At 41.9% G+C, this 14,587-nt stretch overlaps 4 protein-coding genes and 1 pseudogene across 6 annotated transcripts in view; 4 read left to right on the top strand and 1 right to left on the bottom strand.

The window, feature by feature from the left end:
• LOC105265823 (chaoptin) overlaps positions 1–14,587 on the bottom strand; it is a 33,589-nt gene that overhangs the window by 9,354 nt on the left and 9,648 nt on the right. The window lies entirely within an intron of this gene.
• Positions 6,060–7,850, top strand: LOC105265817 (maltase 2). Its single transcript, XM_011303559.1, has one exon. The coding sequence runs from the start codon at positions 6,069–6,071 to the stop codon at positions 7,770–7,772; it is 1,704 nt and encodes a 567-aa protein (XP_011301861.1). The 5' UTR covers positions 6,060–6,068; the 3' UTR covers positions 7,773–7,850.
• On the top strand, positions 8,122–9,881 carry LOC105265818 (alpha-glucosidase-like). Of its 3 annotated transcripts, none has more exons than XM_011303561.1 (2): positions 8,122–8,350; positions 8,555–9,881. In XM_011303561.1, the coding sequence occupies exons 1-2, from the start codon at positions 8,168–8,170 to the stop codon at positions 9,854–9,856; spliced, it is 1,485 nt and encodes a 494-aa protein (XP_011301863.1). In that variant the 5' UTR covers positions 8,122–8,167; the 3' UTR covers positions 9,857–9,881. The 3 variants fall into 3 exon arrangements, with proteins under 3 accessions (XP_011301863.1, XP_011301864.1, XP_011301862.1); XM_011303562.1 differs by having other exon boundaries at positions 8,122–9,226; positions 9,282–9,611; XM_011303560.1 differs by having other exon boundaries at positions 8,122–9,881.
• Positions 10,520–12,435, top strand: LOC105265819 (alpha-glucosidase pseudogene; annotated as a pseudogene).
• Positions 12,511–14,491, top strand: LOC105265820 (maltase 1-like). Its single transcript, XM_011303563.1, has one exon. The coding sequence runs from the start codon at positions 12,614–12,616 to the stop codon at positions 14,309–14,311; it is 1,698 nt and encodes a 565-aa protein (XP_011301865.1). The 5' UTR covers positions 12,511–12,613; the 3' UTR covers positions 14,312–14,491.

Below are 14,587 nucleotides of genomic sequence, written 5' to 3'. Positions count from 1 at the left end.
AAAATATAAAATCAAGTAATACCCTAAACTTTCGCTATTCCTCCTAATTTCCATTGCTATGTACACTGGGCAATTAGAACCTTATTAAATATTCAAAATAATTTCCTGATTCGGTTAAAAAATGCAGCCAAAGTGCGCGTCAATTCAAGGATGTTGAAAATTAAAGATTTTCTTACAGGGAGTGCACGCTGTGAGAGGTGCCCTAAAAGCTCTCAACTCTACGTCGAGATGCCTGCTGAAATGATGTGAATGATACGAGGAATTTCATAAATTTTTCCATGGTCAGTGGAGTGTGGGGATTTAAACTCCCGGAATCGACTGGTTTCTAACAGTAACATCACGCAAAGTCATTCTCACGCGAGGGAACTGATTCGGACAGACACGAATGCAATATCAGGATTATTTCCCTTGTATTTTTTCAAGAGAGGAGATGCACCGGGGAAAATGAGTTTACACTGTGTAATTTCAGGTAGACAATTTTGTCCTCTGTATTTTTCTCCGCCAATTTTTTTCCACTGCAATCTAATTTTCTCAAAATAAGAGTCCAAAGGGTGACTGAGATACATTCGTAGAAACATTTGAGTCTCTCGCAAAACTTTTCTCTCCAATTTTCCACAACCCTTCGACATGTCATCCTTACATTTCCAAATAAATACCGTGGATGTCACGAAGGACGAACAGGAATTGCTTCCCAAATACTAGTACGTGTACGGAAATGCCGTGTGAGAGTGGGAGGCCAAAACCCTTTCGCTTGGATTCCTGTTCACGTCGATATTAACAGCCATTTCGACTATATTCCAGAATATAAATTACACTCTGAGCCGTTATCTCCAAGTACGTCTTCCATATGACGGTGGGAGGTAGGAGATTTGTGATCGCATTGGATCTTTTTCAGGGTTGACACCTCATCGATATCCATTTACCCATCTAATGCATTCACTTCATCTTCCAATGCTCCGGGATATTGACTCCTCCAGGATATTTTTTTTCCCCGAGAAAAATTCTCGTATGTCATTAAACCCATCTACACAGAGAAAAAAATCTCTCATTTTTCAAAAGTAGTTCAATGACTTTACCATTTACCTCAGTAAATACGAGTAAATAGCCTTTCTAAGTAATAATTATCATTGAAATCTCATTGTCCCGGGTTTTAATTCGGGCCAACCTCAAGAAATTTATAAAGATTTCCATTCACCTTGGAGAGGGATTAAAATTCAAATAGATTCATTAATATTTTTAAAATTATTTTAATCCTGAAATTTCCAATAGCTTGAGAATTCCGGACAATAATTGAAAATGTTAATAATCATTATTGAAGTTCATTCAAAGTGATTTATTCTCATTTATTCATTCTTAGAGCGCAAAATAAAATATAGAGGGAAAAAATGATGACAGATAAATCAATAACATATTAATTAGATAAAAAATAGGAAAACATCACGTATGAGGTGCCTTTAACTAAAAAAAAGAAAGTGATGAGAAAGGAATTAATTAAAGGAATTCGAAAATTATAATGAGATAATCGTAAATTATTTAGATAAATTCAGCAGCAGCTTCTACTGTCATCAAAACTACCGTTTCTGAACCAGAAATAAGTGCATTGAAGAGGACACGAGATGCAACGATTCGACTGTGCTAAACTGATTTACAGTTACATCCAACTTCTCAACCGAGTTAATTCACCACTCTGGCACTATTGAGCTCCTTTTGTCACTTTTGAATACGGTTTCAGGCTCTTTATTCAACTCGACAATTCGTTTCACTGCGATTGCTCCTTTCATAGTACACCCTGTCTGCATTAATAAGGATGTTAAACAGAAGGGGCTGCAAGGTGGTAAGTGTTGGGTGCTTTGTGTTGTTGTGCTCCTCTTTGTTCCCTCAGGAACTGGGGTAGCTTGAGTTAATTCTTCCAAATTGGTATTCAAACTTCGGCAAGTGAACTCAACCATCCATGGGATTACAGAGGCAACCAATTTATAAATATGGAGGGTTCAATGAAAAACTGATGAGCAGTCCTGAGATTAAAGCGCAAGACGCTCAATCTTCTATTTGGAGACTGTGAGTCACTTCAATCTGGGGAAAAATCGAGGGAACTGGAGGATGAACTGAGATTTTAAGTTTTACTTCAAGATATCTGGCCCGCTTACGGGGTTTATGTTACTCGATCGGTTGGGATCTTATTTTCATTTTTGGATAAACTGGTGAATATATATGGAGTTATGGAGTTGGCTGATGGATATATTTGAAAATATTTTTGAATTTTCTTGGCGGTCTGTTTTGGTTTGGTAGACGAATATTTGTAGAATCAGTTGTTTGTTGATAAAAAAAAAAGGAAGAGCCAGTCAGTTTTTCCGTAAAAGTTACAGTACAGAGTAGGCCCCAATTGAGGGTGAAAATGTTTTTTTCTTCACATTTCCGGTTTTGAATATATGCGAAATTAGCCGCCAGTCGATGAAAAACTTTGATTTTAGTGGAAAAGTCATTTTCCTGCGTCAAAAATGATAGATCAGTCCCCCAGGAAAGTGACTTTGTTCCTAAAATAGAAATAAAATAGAATAAACAATAAAACATAATTTTTTCATGAACTAACCGGTAAACTATTGAGAGACTCAAAGGGATTGAAAAAGGGATTGAAAAAGGGAAAATGAAAAATAGCGAAAAGTTTCTCAAACGAAATAAAAATATCTCTAGCGCGGGAATATCCTTAAGACCCCGTAGCATATAAAGCCGACATTGAATTCTCCCCTAAAGATGACAGCAAACACAGAATTAAAGAGGAACTCGAGAGGAAAATCCTATCAGTCTTCATCTTAATCTCAAACATAACAAATTTTCCGCTTCTTCCCGTCTGGAAAGTACGACACACCGTTGACTATGATTTATATTCGACGTGCGCACGAGAGTGATTCATTCTACTCCCTCGTAAGTGGGTCTGCCACAGTTGAAAAAGAATAAATAAAAAATAACAAAAGCCTCCAAAAGAACTTGAATAGCGAACACGTCCCGTCTCCGAAAAAAAAAAAACCAATTAATTACCTTTATCCAACGAGCGGTTGCCCTACCCCAAAATAAACCCAGACTCCGGAACAAAAGTGGAAAAAACAACAAATCGAAACGGCAACTGAACAAAAACCCGGAATTAACAGATTCTTTTTGTCGGAGGTGAAACGTATTCGATTCATTCCAACAGCAATCGATTGTCCCAGCTCTAGATGGAGAATGCGAGAGCGTGTCGAAGTGGTGAGAAAGATTGAATTATTTTCAGATTAAACGAGCTGGCAGAGAGATTCCATTGAAATCTCAACAAAATCAGAGGGAGAATTAAATTTTCCCGGGTTTTTATTTACCTTCCGCTGTGTTTGGCTTCAATTGAGAAAGGGGAATTGGGTCAGAGGTTCGTGAAAGGAGTATTTCTCAGAAAAGCATTCAACGCCTGTCCAGAAAAGCGATTAAAGAGAATTTCAGGCAAGGGAAAAGGGGAAAGGGAATAGAGGAAAAGGAGGAGAACGTAAATGTTGAGAGTTGAGAAAGCATTTTTTTTTTATTATTTGGATATACTCGAGGGGTTGGGGGTGTATTGTTGGGAATTCATGAGTTTCGGTGGACGGAAATGTGATGCTCCATGAATTGCAAACAAGTATTGAGGCATGCAAATTCACTGGAGAACGCTTTTTTTTTCGAGGTGATTGAATTTTCTGTCCATTTGATTTTCGCAGAAGTCATAATCGCAAGAGCGAGATTACGGGATTTACGGAGCCTTCGGCCGGTGTACACAATATCTTTTCCGTTAACTGTGTGTTTACGCTGATGGACGGATAAGATATGACTTTTTTTTACGAGTTTCATTTGATTTTTTATGGAGGCTAGCCTTCCACCTGCGAATGGAAGTTTTCATATTGATAATGTCTTCCATGTACGAAGGGTGTGAGTTAGAAATTTGCATGAACAGCATGCACCGAGAATAATTCCTGCACCGTTAGAAATTATTTGAAATTCAAGTAAGAGGTGCTGGAGAATTTTCAATATTGCGAATTCCAGATCAATTCATGATCAACTCCTCTGTGGAATATTTTATTTATTTCGGAACTTCAGGAAAGGTTTCTCACATTGAATAACAAAAAACGAATATAATATCACTGAATTTTTACTGAAAATTTCCCGACAAATGGAGGAGAATATTTTTTTTTCAACTTTCAATTTAAAAAACCATTGTTTGGAGAAACAAAGTAGAAATGGAAATGCAATTTTTTTCTTCTTGTTTCCCGAAAGGCATTGTCATAACGAATTTTCTACCGTGTAAAGAATTTCCGGTGAAATTCACATCTCTGATTCCGCTGTATACATGTAGATGATGCTTTTACTGGAGAGGAGTGCTCTGTAGTTGGAGTGAAACTACTCAAAGGGTTTCACCATCCGCAGTGAAATCGCGGTGCGTAAAGACTGCAGAGTTTATCTGACTTCCCTCGAACTCATCATATGAGTTATTCTCTCCGATACCGAAATTAATTTCACCGTTCAATTTTCCAACTCTCCGGTGAAACGTAAAAAAGACTTCCAACTAATAAATCGACTAATTTAACTTGCGAATCGCTGCTAAAATCGTGAAACGTGTTCGTCAAAAGTTACAATCACCAATGCTTTAATTTACGCGCATTGCCCGGGATTTCATCTAAATATTAGGAGATAGACATGAAAATAGAAAATGAGAGCGAAGTCGTATGGACTGACATTTTCTCGCAGTAATGAAACACCATAACTTCTCAGGGAAATTAATTAGTCTCGTAAATTGTGGAGACCTTGTTTGCTTCATTTTGACGTAAATTTAACTCTGAGAATTAAGTGGTTGGGTGTTTCATGATGAAAATAAAAGTCAATACTCTCTCAACGAGTTTGCGTTGCTAATTTATTACTGAAATTTTTCACTCATAAAAAATTTTTTCCGGTTTTCCCTTTTTTCATTTTTTTTTCTCCCTTATTCTCCTTCATTTTTAGCCATTCCGTTTTCCTTCTACTTCGCACGATCTTGAGAGACTGAATTTAAACAGTAATTTAATTGATTGGAACAATTCCAGTAGAATTTCGGGGGATTTTCTGGCGAAAGCTTTTGAATTTTTAAGAAATTTTCACTTTTCGTAATTATTATGAAACAAAATTTGGGCGACAACGAGATTTTCTGGATAAATCTTGTGATTTTTTTTGTCTGTGCTGCGTAAGAAGGTTTGCTAATGGCGAAGGAAAAGTTATAATTACGCCTGCATAATTAAGTAAGTGAGATATCGTTGAAGGGTACACATGAAGAGCAACAAGCAGGCGACACCCTCCAAACATTTCCACTGTTTCCAAACTCATAACCCGGTGACAAATTACACGCGGTTAGGTGAAACTCATTGGCAAATGCGTTACCACCTCTTGTTAGTAGTTTCTGAACTGTAAAGTTACAAAACCAGCGCTCATGATTTAACATCAAAGAGCCCTCAACATTCCCGGTATTCTCCTTGATTTTTCAACTCGGCTAGGAATTTTCTTTGACGAGAGTTTTCTCCAGGAAAACGGATTGTACAAAGAGCTCCTTTCCCCTCTTCACCTTCCGTACGCGAACTGTGATTTTCGAGGCAGTTGTTTTTTCTTCCTCACCCTCGGAAAATAGGGGGATGTTTGCTGAGCATCTTGAGCACGGTAGAATGAGCAGGTGTGAGGATAGAATAAGAAGTTTTAAAAAAATGACACTGAAAGGCTATTGATTGTATCGAAGTGGATAGTCATTTGGAGAGGCCAGAAAATAGATGTAAAAATTCTGAAGCTGATGTGATTGCCGATCAATTGAAATCAAAGGAGTAACCATTGCAATCGGAGCAATAATTGAGGGTCGAGGGCAAATTTCCGAGAACTCATTGACTTTATCTTCGACAATGGATTGACAACAAGGTTTCACTCCCGTCCACTCGACTTGTTTACAATTGACAATGCAATTGACCATGTCCCATTACTCCCTTCCGACTCGCGTCCGACTGCAATATAAGGAATGGAACATCAGAGGCAGTCATCAGTCAGGACAAGTCCATGCAAAGATGTCATTGCGTGTGCTATCATTGGTATTACTGGCAATCGTTGTCCAGCGGGCAGCTGCAGCGAGCAAGACCAAAGAATGGTGGAAAGACGCATTCATATACCAAATCTATCCACGTAGCTTCATGGACAGTGATGGTGACGGTATTGGAGATCTGAAGGGAATCATAAGTAAGCTGGAGCACTTTGTTGACCTGAACGTGAGTGCAATATGGATATCGCCAATCTACGTGAGTCCAATGGCCGATTTTGGATATGATGTATCGAACTTCACGGACGTTGATCCGACGTTTGGCAACATAACGGACTTTTCAGCTCTTACAGCCAAGGCTAAGGCACTGGGTCTGAAGGTAATCCTTGATTTTGTGCCAAATCACACTTCCGACAAGCACCCGTGGTTCGTGAATAGCGTGAAAAGGATCAAACCCTATACGGACTATTACGTATGGATGGATGGAAGCCTCGTCAACGGCACGATCTACCCTCCGAATAACTGGTTGAGTGTATTTGGAGGCTCAGCTTGGACATTCAATGCTGAAAGGGGCCAATACTACCTCCACCAGTTCACAACTGGTCAACCGGATTTGAACTACCGCAGTGCTGCGGTCATCACTGAAATTGACGCTGCCCTCACTTTCTGGTTGGACCACGGTGTCGATGGCTTCCGAATCGATGCCATTAATTACCTGTTCGAGGACATTGAGTATCTTGACGAGCCGAGGCTCTTCAGACCTGACTTACCTGTCGACGACTACGAAACTCTGGACCACATCTACTCAAAGGACCAGGTCGAAACCTACACACTGCTCAAGTCCTGGAGGAAGCTTCTGGATACTCACAGCAAGAAGGACAAGGAGACTAAGATTCTGCTGACGGAGGCTTACACGGATATGCCCCAGACCATCAAGTATTACGACGCTGGCTCTAATATTCCCATGAATTTCATGTTCATCACGCCTCTCGATAACCGGTCAACGACGCGCGATTTTAAGAGAAATATTGACGCCTGGATCAATGATGTACCAAAAGGCCACTCACCAAATTGGATTGTTGGTAATCATGATCAGCATCGGGTGGCCACTCGGTACGGACGCAAGAGGGCTGATGGGTTTTTGATGTTAGCCGCTGTTCTGCCTGGAACGGGAGTCATCTACTACGGCGATGAGATCGGTATGGAGGACCGCAATATGACGTTCAATGAGACTGTTGACCCGGCAGGGTGCAATGCAGGACCTCAGAGGTATCGACTGAAGTCCAGGGATCCTGAGAGGACACCCTATCAATGGGACAACACAACTAACGCTGGATTTTCCACCGGTAACACGACGTGGTTGCCTGTTCATCCCAATTACAAGGAGCTCAACCTGGCTGCTCAGAAAATCGACCCGTCCTCTCATTATTCACTCTTCAAGAAACTCGTTGCTCTGAAGAAGATGCCCATCATAGACAGCGGAGAGGTTGAGGTGATTCTCGTCGGCTACGAGGTGATGGGCGTTGTGAGGAAATCGCCGGATGTGGCGCCTGTTGTTCTGCTGATGAATTTCGAATCCTATCCGCTTGTCATCGATGCCAGGACGTGGATGAATATTCCTGAGGAGATGACGGTACTCGTTTCGAGTGTCGGATCAGGAATTCCCTCGGGAGTGACGATGGACACAACAGAGATTCTCCTATCTGCTGGTGCCTCCGTGATCCTCACGGGTTGATGATTGTATTTTTTCCAATTGCTTTTAGTCTCCTTTTGATGAAATGAGATAAAGATTATTTTGCTGAATAAAATGGAATACTGCAATTCTCAGTGTTAATTTATTATTCAATTCCTTTCTGGAAATTTAGTCTCAAAAAATTTGAATTACATGAATTCTATTGTATTTGGGTAATTTTATTGAAGTATTTATTAGACATGCAATAGAATAATAATCCGCTGAAGTGGCTAGATTTTTCCAGTCAATTTTTTGCCTGAGTTCTAGTCAATCCGAGATAAGTTATCAGTTCACTATCGTAAGATGTTTATTCTAGATCATAATCTTCCCAGTGGACACTAGCTTGTTGACTACTGTGTTATACCCAGTATTTAGTCAACATTGAAACGAGTCATACCATGTGTAAGATTACGATTTTCCTGGGATTATTCCTGACAGCAGGCTGTGCCCCATCTGAAGAATGGTGGAGGGACTCTTTCATCTATCAAATCTATCCGAGAAGTTTCAAGGACAGCAACGGGGATGGGGTAGGCGACATTAACGGCATCACAAGTAAGCTAGAACACTTGGTGGACTTGAACGTAAGTGCCTTCTGGATATCTCCGTTCTTTAAAAGTCCCATGTCTGACTTTGGATACGACATCTCCAACTTCACAGATATCGATCCAATATTCGGGACCCTTGATGACTTCTCGAAACTCATCACCAAGGCAAAGTCATTGAATCTGAAAGTAATCCTCGATTTTGTCCCAAATCACAGCTCCAACAAGCACCCTTGGTTCCAGAAGAGTATCCAGAAGATTCCACCATACGACAACTACTACGTATGGAGGAACGCGACATTCGTCAACGGCACAAGACACCCACCAAACAATTGGTTGAGTGTCACCAGAGGATCGGCTTGGACATGGAATGATGTACGCCAGCAATACTATCTCCATCAATTCAGTTACTTCCAACCAGATCTTAACTTCCGGAGTTCAGCACTCAACCAGGAGATGAAGGATGTCCTGACATTCTGGACAAAACGAGGAGTGGATGGATTCCGCGTGGACGCCATCCCCCAGGCTTTCGAGGATGCCAGGTTCCTGGACGAACCCGTTAAGCCCAATACTGGACTTCCTCCAGACGATCCCAATACTCTGGAGCACATCTACACGAAGAACCAGAAGGAGACGTACGAGTTAGTGAGAAGCTGGCGGAATCATCTGGACGCCATGAATGGAACCAGGAAGATCATATTAACCGAATCATACATAACGCTGGATGAGCTCAACCAGTCCATGAAATATTATGAGTACGGAGCAGATATAGCCTTCAACTTCATGTTCGTCACGGGCTTCAACAATCGATCTACGCCAACGGATTTCAAAGACGGAATTGAAAAATGGCTCGCTCACATGCCCAGGGGAAATTACAGCTCGAATTGGGTGGTAGATAATCATGATAATAACAGAGTGAGTGCACGATTCGGAAAACGAAGGGCCGATCAATTAACAATGCTCTCTGCAGTTCTCCCAGGTGTCGGTGTGGTGTATTACGGGGATGAAATTGGGATGGAAGACACGTGGCTGTCGTATAATGAGACTGTTGATCCGATTGGATGCAGTGCAGGACCAACTGGCTACAACATCACGTCGCGGGATCCTGCGAGAACACCCTTCCAGTGGGATAATTCAACTAGCGCTGGATTTTCAACAAACAAAACAACTTGGCTACGAGTCAACCCTAACTACCCGATTCTAAATTTAGCCGCTCAAAAAACGGTCAGCCATTCCCATTATTCAATATTCAAAAAGCTGGTGGCATTGAAAAAAAAGCTTGTCATCAAAACTGGCAGCGTGGAGGTCATCTCCGTGGCAGATCGAGTCCTTGGAATTGTCAGGCGAGTTTCCGGCTCAGTACCTGTTGTTCTTTTGATTAATTTCTCAAATGGATACGTCATCTTTGACGCATCGTACCAATTGAAAATACCACCGAGAATGACTGTTTACGTTTCGAACTTTGACTCTTCACTCCCCGAAGGAGTGACGATCAATACTCCGTCACTGGTTCTGGCACCAGCTGCGTCGGTCATTCTTATGTAAATTTTATCAACACCGTCGAATGCTTGTAGAGGGTAATAAATGTACGAAAATATCTCCATCTCTCCACTTTTATTATCTAATTATTGAGTAATGAAGATAGACGCATGTGGCCTTTCGAGAAGCGATAAAAATTCCTGGATTTCAATGCCCAGTTGTGAATGCAATTAACGTCTCTTTGACGATTAAATTTCATTACGACGAAAACAAGCGTCATACTGTCATCCTTCAGAGCACTGGGTCAATTAATTAAACAATTGTTTATCGCAATAATTGAGGGGCTGGAGGAGAGACGGACGACTACTCGCGTATAGAAACTCATTTGCATTTTATTCAGATTTTCCTCCGAAAAATCGTGCGTTTTTATTCTAGCTTTTGTCATGTACGCGTTATTTTGATTTCGGAAGATAATGCTTGCAAGCTCTAATTACAAACTACTTTTTTTTTAATGATATCTGCTTTTTTCACCCCTATGAACATTGTTCATCGTCATAGTTCTCATCATTTATGTAATTTCCTCCAATTTTACCGGCTGGATATGAGAAGAATAAATTTTGTAAACTGTTTTTGAATGAAAAACGTGAAGGAATTTGAGAGGGTAATTAGTTTGTTTTTGAAGCATAGGCTTCTTTGAAAGTGTATGCAGCAACGTATATAGATACTACTTCATTCTTGCATTGTTCGACATATCCATTATCGCCTATCGATCCGAATATATAAGGAACTCATCATCTACGATACCTACAGACTTCCTCGTCATGTTACGGAAATCGGTTCTCGTATGTGCAATTATTGGAGCACTTAGTGCTCCCCCACCCCCTGACTCAGTTGAGAGTGAGGAATGGTGGAGAAACTCCTTTGTATATCAAATTTACCCGCGAAGCTTCAAAGACAGCGATGGTGACGGTATCGGTGACTTGAACGGTGCAACCTCAAAGCTAGACCATCTGTCAGACCTGGGTATCAGTGGATTATGGCTCTCGCCGATTTTCACGAGTCCCATGGTGGACTTCGGGTACGATATCGCAAACTTTACCGGTATAGATCCGATATTCGGAAATCTTGATGATCTTACGAAACTCACAGCTGAGGCTCACGCCCGGAACATTAAAGTTATCCTCGATTGGGTTCCGAATCACAGTTCAGACAAGCATCCGTGGTTCGCCAAGAGTATCCAAGGTATCAAGCCCTACGACGAGTACTACATCTGGAAGGACGCGAAAATTGTCAACGGAACGAGACAGCCGCCGAGTAATTGGCTGAGTATCTTCATGGGATCTGCTTGGGAGTGGAATGAACATCGTCAGCAGTACTATTTACATCAATTCGCCATAGGCCAGCCGGACCTCAACTTCCGGAGTGCAGCACTGAGGAAGGAGATGGAAGACGCCATGTTATTTTGGATAAAACAGGGTATCGATGGTTTCCGGATTGATTCTCTCGCTTATGTGTACGAGGACGCCGAGTTCAGGGACAATCCAGTGGTGAATCCTGCGCTACCAGATGATGATCCGAACAGGCTTGGCACGACGTATACGAAAGATCTGCAAGAGACGTATGATCTCCTGCAGGTTTGGCGGGATCTTCTGGACGCCCAAGGAGGACCGAAGAAAATTCTTTTGACCGAAGTCTACACAAGCTTGCCGTTGCAAACTAAATACTACAATTACGGGTCCAATGTCCCCTTCAACTTCATGTTCGTCGTCGGCTTGAACAACCAGTCCACAGCTCTTGACTTCAAGCGCAGCATCGATGTGTGGTTCAATAACATGCCCAAAGGTGATTACGTAGCCAATTGGGTGGTGGACAATCATGACAATCGACGTACCTCCACCAGATTTGGTATCCAACGATCCGATCAGATCGGAATGTTGGCTTCTATTCTTCCGGGTGTTGGTGTTCTCTACAATGGAGATGAAATCGGCATGGAGGACACTCCTATATCCTGGGAGGATACCATTGATACACAAGGTTGCAGCGCAGGACCTTTACGGTACGCTCTAGTAACTCGTGATCCGGAGAGGACTCCGTTCCAATGGGACAATACCACCAGTGCTGGCTTCTCCACATCGACCAAAACCTGGCTACCTGTCAACCCTAATTACAAAACCCTCAATCTCAAGGCTCAGAAGGCAGACCCAATGTCTCATTACTCGGTCTTCAAGAAGCTCGTCGCTGCTAAGAAGCTACCGGTCATCGAGAAGGGATCTTCAGAAGTCATTCTTGTCACGGAGAATGTCTTGTCGGTGGTCCGCAGACTCCCGGATTCATCTCCAGTTGTATTACTCATCAACTTCTTGGATACTCCAGTGACCGTTGATGCCGCTGCTTGGCTGAATATTCCACAGACCCTCAAGGTTTACACTGCGAGTGTTGGCTCTAAAATTCATAACGATATTCTTTTGAATACCACCAATCTAACTCTTCCAGGAGCTGCATCTGTGGTTCTCCATTAAATTTTTCCAATGTTATACAAGAAGTTTAAAATGAATATTATTATTAGAAATTGTTACTGTGTACGTAGTACAAATAAATAGTTTAAGCCCTCATTATTTTCGTCCTGAAATAAAAAATCGTCTTTATTCGTCTGTTATTTTTACATTGACGTAGATGAGGAATTACTAAACTGCTTATCTTTCATCATGATAAGTTAAGAACTCTTCCGTAAGTCTAGTCTCGAGTGTCGGAGTTTTCATATCTATTTTTTGTCCATTCAGAATATAAGACGCCCATCATCAGAAGACATGGCAGTAGATAACAATGCAGCGTGCACTAAAGTTGTCATTATTCCTTTTCGCAATTGTCTTAGTTAATAGTTCACCAGCTGCAGACGTCCCCGGAGACTGGTGGAGAGATACCTTCATCTACCAGATTTACCCGAGAAGTTTCAAGGACAGCAATGGTGACGGCATTGGAGATCTGAATGGCATAACCGATAAATTAGAGCACCTAGCTGATATCGGTGTAAGTACCGTATGGTTGTCGCCCATTTTCGTGAGTCCCATGGTGGATTTTGGGTACGACATTGCGAATTTCACGGACATCGACCCGATATTCGGGAACCTGAAGGATTTTGAGCGTCTCACAGCGAAGGCCAAGTCTCTCAGGCTGAAGGTAGTTTTGGATTTTGTGCCAAATCACAGCTCGGACAAGCATCCATGGTTTCGGAAGAGCATCCAGAGGATCAAACCATACGATGAATATTATGTTTGGAGTGATGGTAAGCTGGTGAATGGTACCAGACAGCCACCCAACAACTGGATGAGTGGTTTCCAAGGTTCCGCTTGGGAATGGAATGTCGAGAGAGGCCAGTACTATCTCCATCAATTCGCAATCGGTCAACCCGATCTCAATTACCGGAGTGCCGCCCTCATGAAGGAAATGGCAGACGTCCTGACATTTTGGATCGACCGCGGCGTTGATGGTTTTCGAATCGACGCTGTAGCTCTCCTCTTCGAAGACGCACAACTTCGGGATGAACCGGTGATCCCGAACACAGGGTTACCCCCCACGGACTCCGGTAATCTCGAGCACATTTACACTCGGGACTTGCCGGAAGTTTACGGAGTTCTCAAATCATGGAGGCAGTCGGTGGACAATCTAGGAGGTGGCAAGAAGATCTTGCTGACCGAAGCCTACACAACGATTCCTCTCACGATGAAGTATTACGAAGCCGGAGGACTTCCGATGAATTTCATGTTTATTTCAAATTTGACTGGCTCATCGAAAAACACGGATTTCAAGAAGAGCATCGATCTCTGGTTAAATAATATGCCTCATGGTGATTACGTCGCCAATTGGGTCGTTGGAAATCACGATAATCACCGCGCAGCGTCGAGATTCGGAGTAAATAGAGCTGATCAGCTCTCTATGCTTGCTGCGGTTTTGCCAGGAGTCGGAATCATTTACAACGGCGATGAAATTGGTATGGAGGATACTCCAGTGACGTGGAATCAAACAGTAGATCCAGCTGGATGCAACGCCGGTCCGGATAAGTATTCTCAATATTCCCGGGACCCGGAACGGACACCGTATCAGTGGGATGATACCATCAGCGCTGGATTCTCTACGAGCAACAGAACTTGGCTTCCCATCAATCCAAATTACAAATCTTTAAATCTACGTAGACAGAAAATGACGGGAACATCGCACTACGCCGTCTTCAAGAAATTGGTTGCCCTGAAGAAGCTATCGGTAATTAAGAATGGCACGACTCAAATCATCTTGATGGAGAATAATACATTTGGAGTTGTGAGACGACTGCCAGACGTCTCGCCGGTGATTTTGCTAATCAATTTTTCGGACGTTAGTGTCGGTGTTGATGCGAGCACTTGGTTGAATGCACCTGAGGAGATGACTGTGTACGTGACAAGCGTCGGTGTGACAATCCCGATCGGGACGAGGTTAAATATTACAGTCCTCAGGATACCACCGGCCGGATCCCTCATTTTGGTCTGACAGGCATCAAATCACCGGCACTCAGTGCACTCCCGTTTGAAACGCTCAATTCAGAAACTGATTTAAATGGAATTTTACAGAAAAACGATAAATTAGCAATTCGGATAAAGTACGATTGATCCAATTAATTTAATTACATAATAATTAAATTACGTACCAGTCAATCCATTTTGTTATCTATCTGATAAATGTTCTTTTTTTATTTCTTTGCAAATTTAATATAAGTTAGTGAGCTGAGAGTTGAATAATAATTACTAGGTCACAGGTGTATGGGAT

Source organism: Fopius arisanus, unplaced genomic scaffold (genome assembly GCF_000806365.1).
Source record: "Fopius arisanus strain USDA-PBARC FA_bdor unplaced genomic scaffold, ASM80636v1 scaffold00032, whole genome shotgun sequence".
NCBI lineage: Eukaryota > Metazoa > Arthropoda > Insecta > Hymenoptera > Braconidae > Fopius > Fopius arisanus.
This window is presented reverse-complemented; position numbering and strand designations above follow the sequence as displayed.

Excerpts from the sequence above, each read along its gene's own strand:
- LOC105265820 (XM_011303563.1), top strand. The coding sequence starts at position 12,614 with ATGCAGCGTGCACTAAAGTTGTCATTATTCCTTTTCGCAATTGTCTTA.
- LOC105265818 (XM_011303560.1), top strand. The coding sequence starts at position 8,168 with ATGTGTAAGATTACGATTTTCCTGGGATTATTCCTGACAGCAGGCTGT.
- LOC105265817 (XM_011303559.1), top strand. The coding sequence starts at position 6,069 with ATGTCATTGCGTGTGCTATCATTGGTATTACTGGCAATCGTTGTCCAG.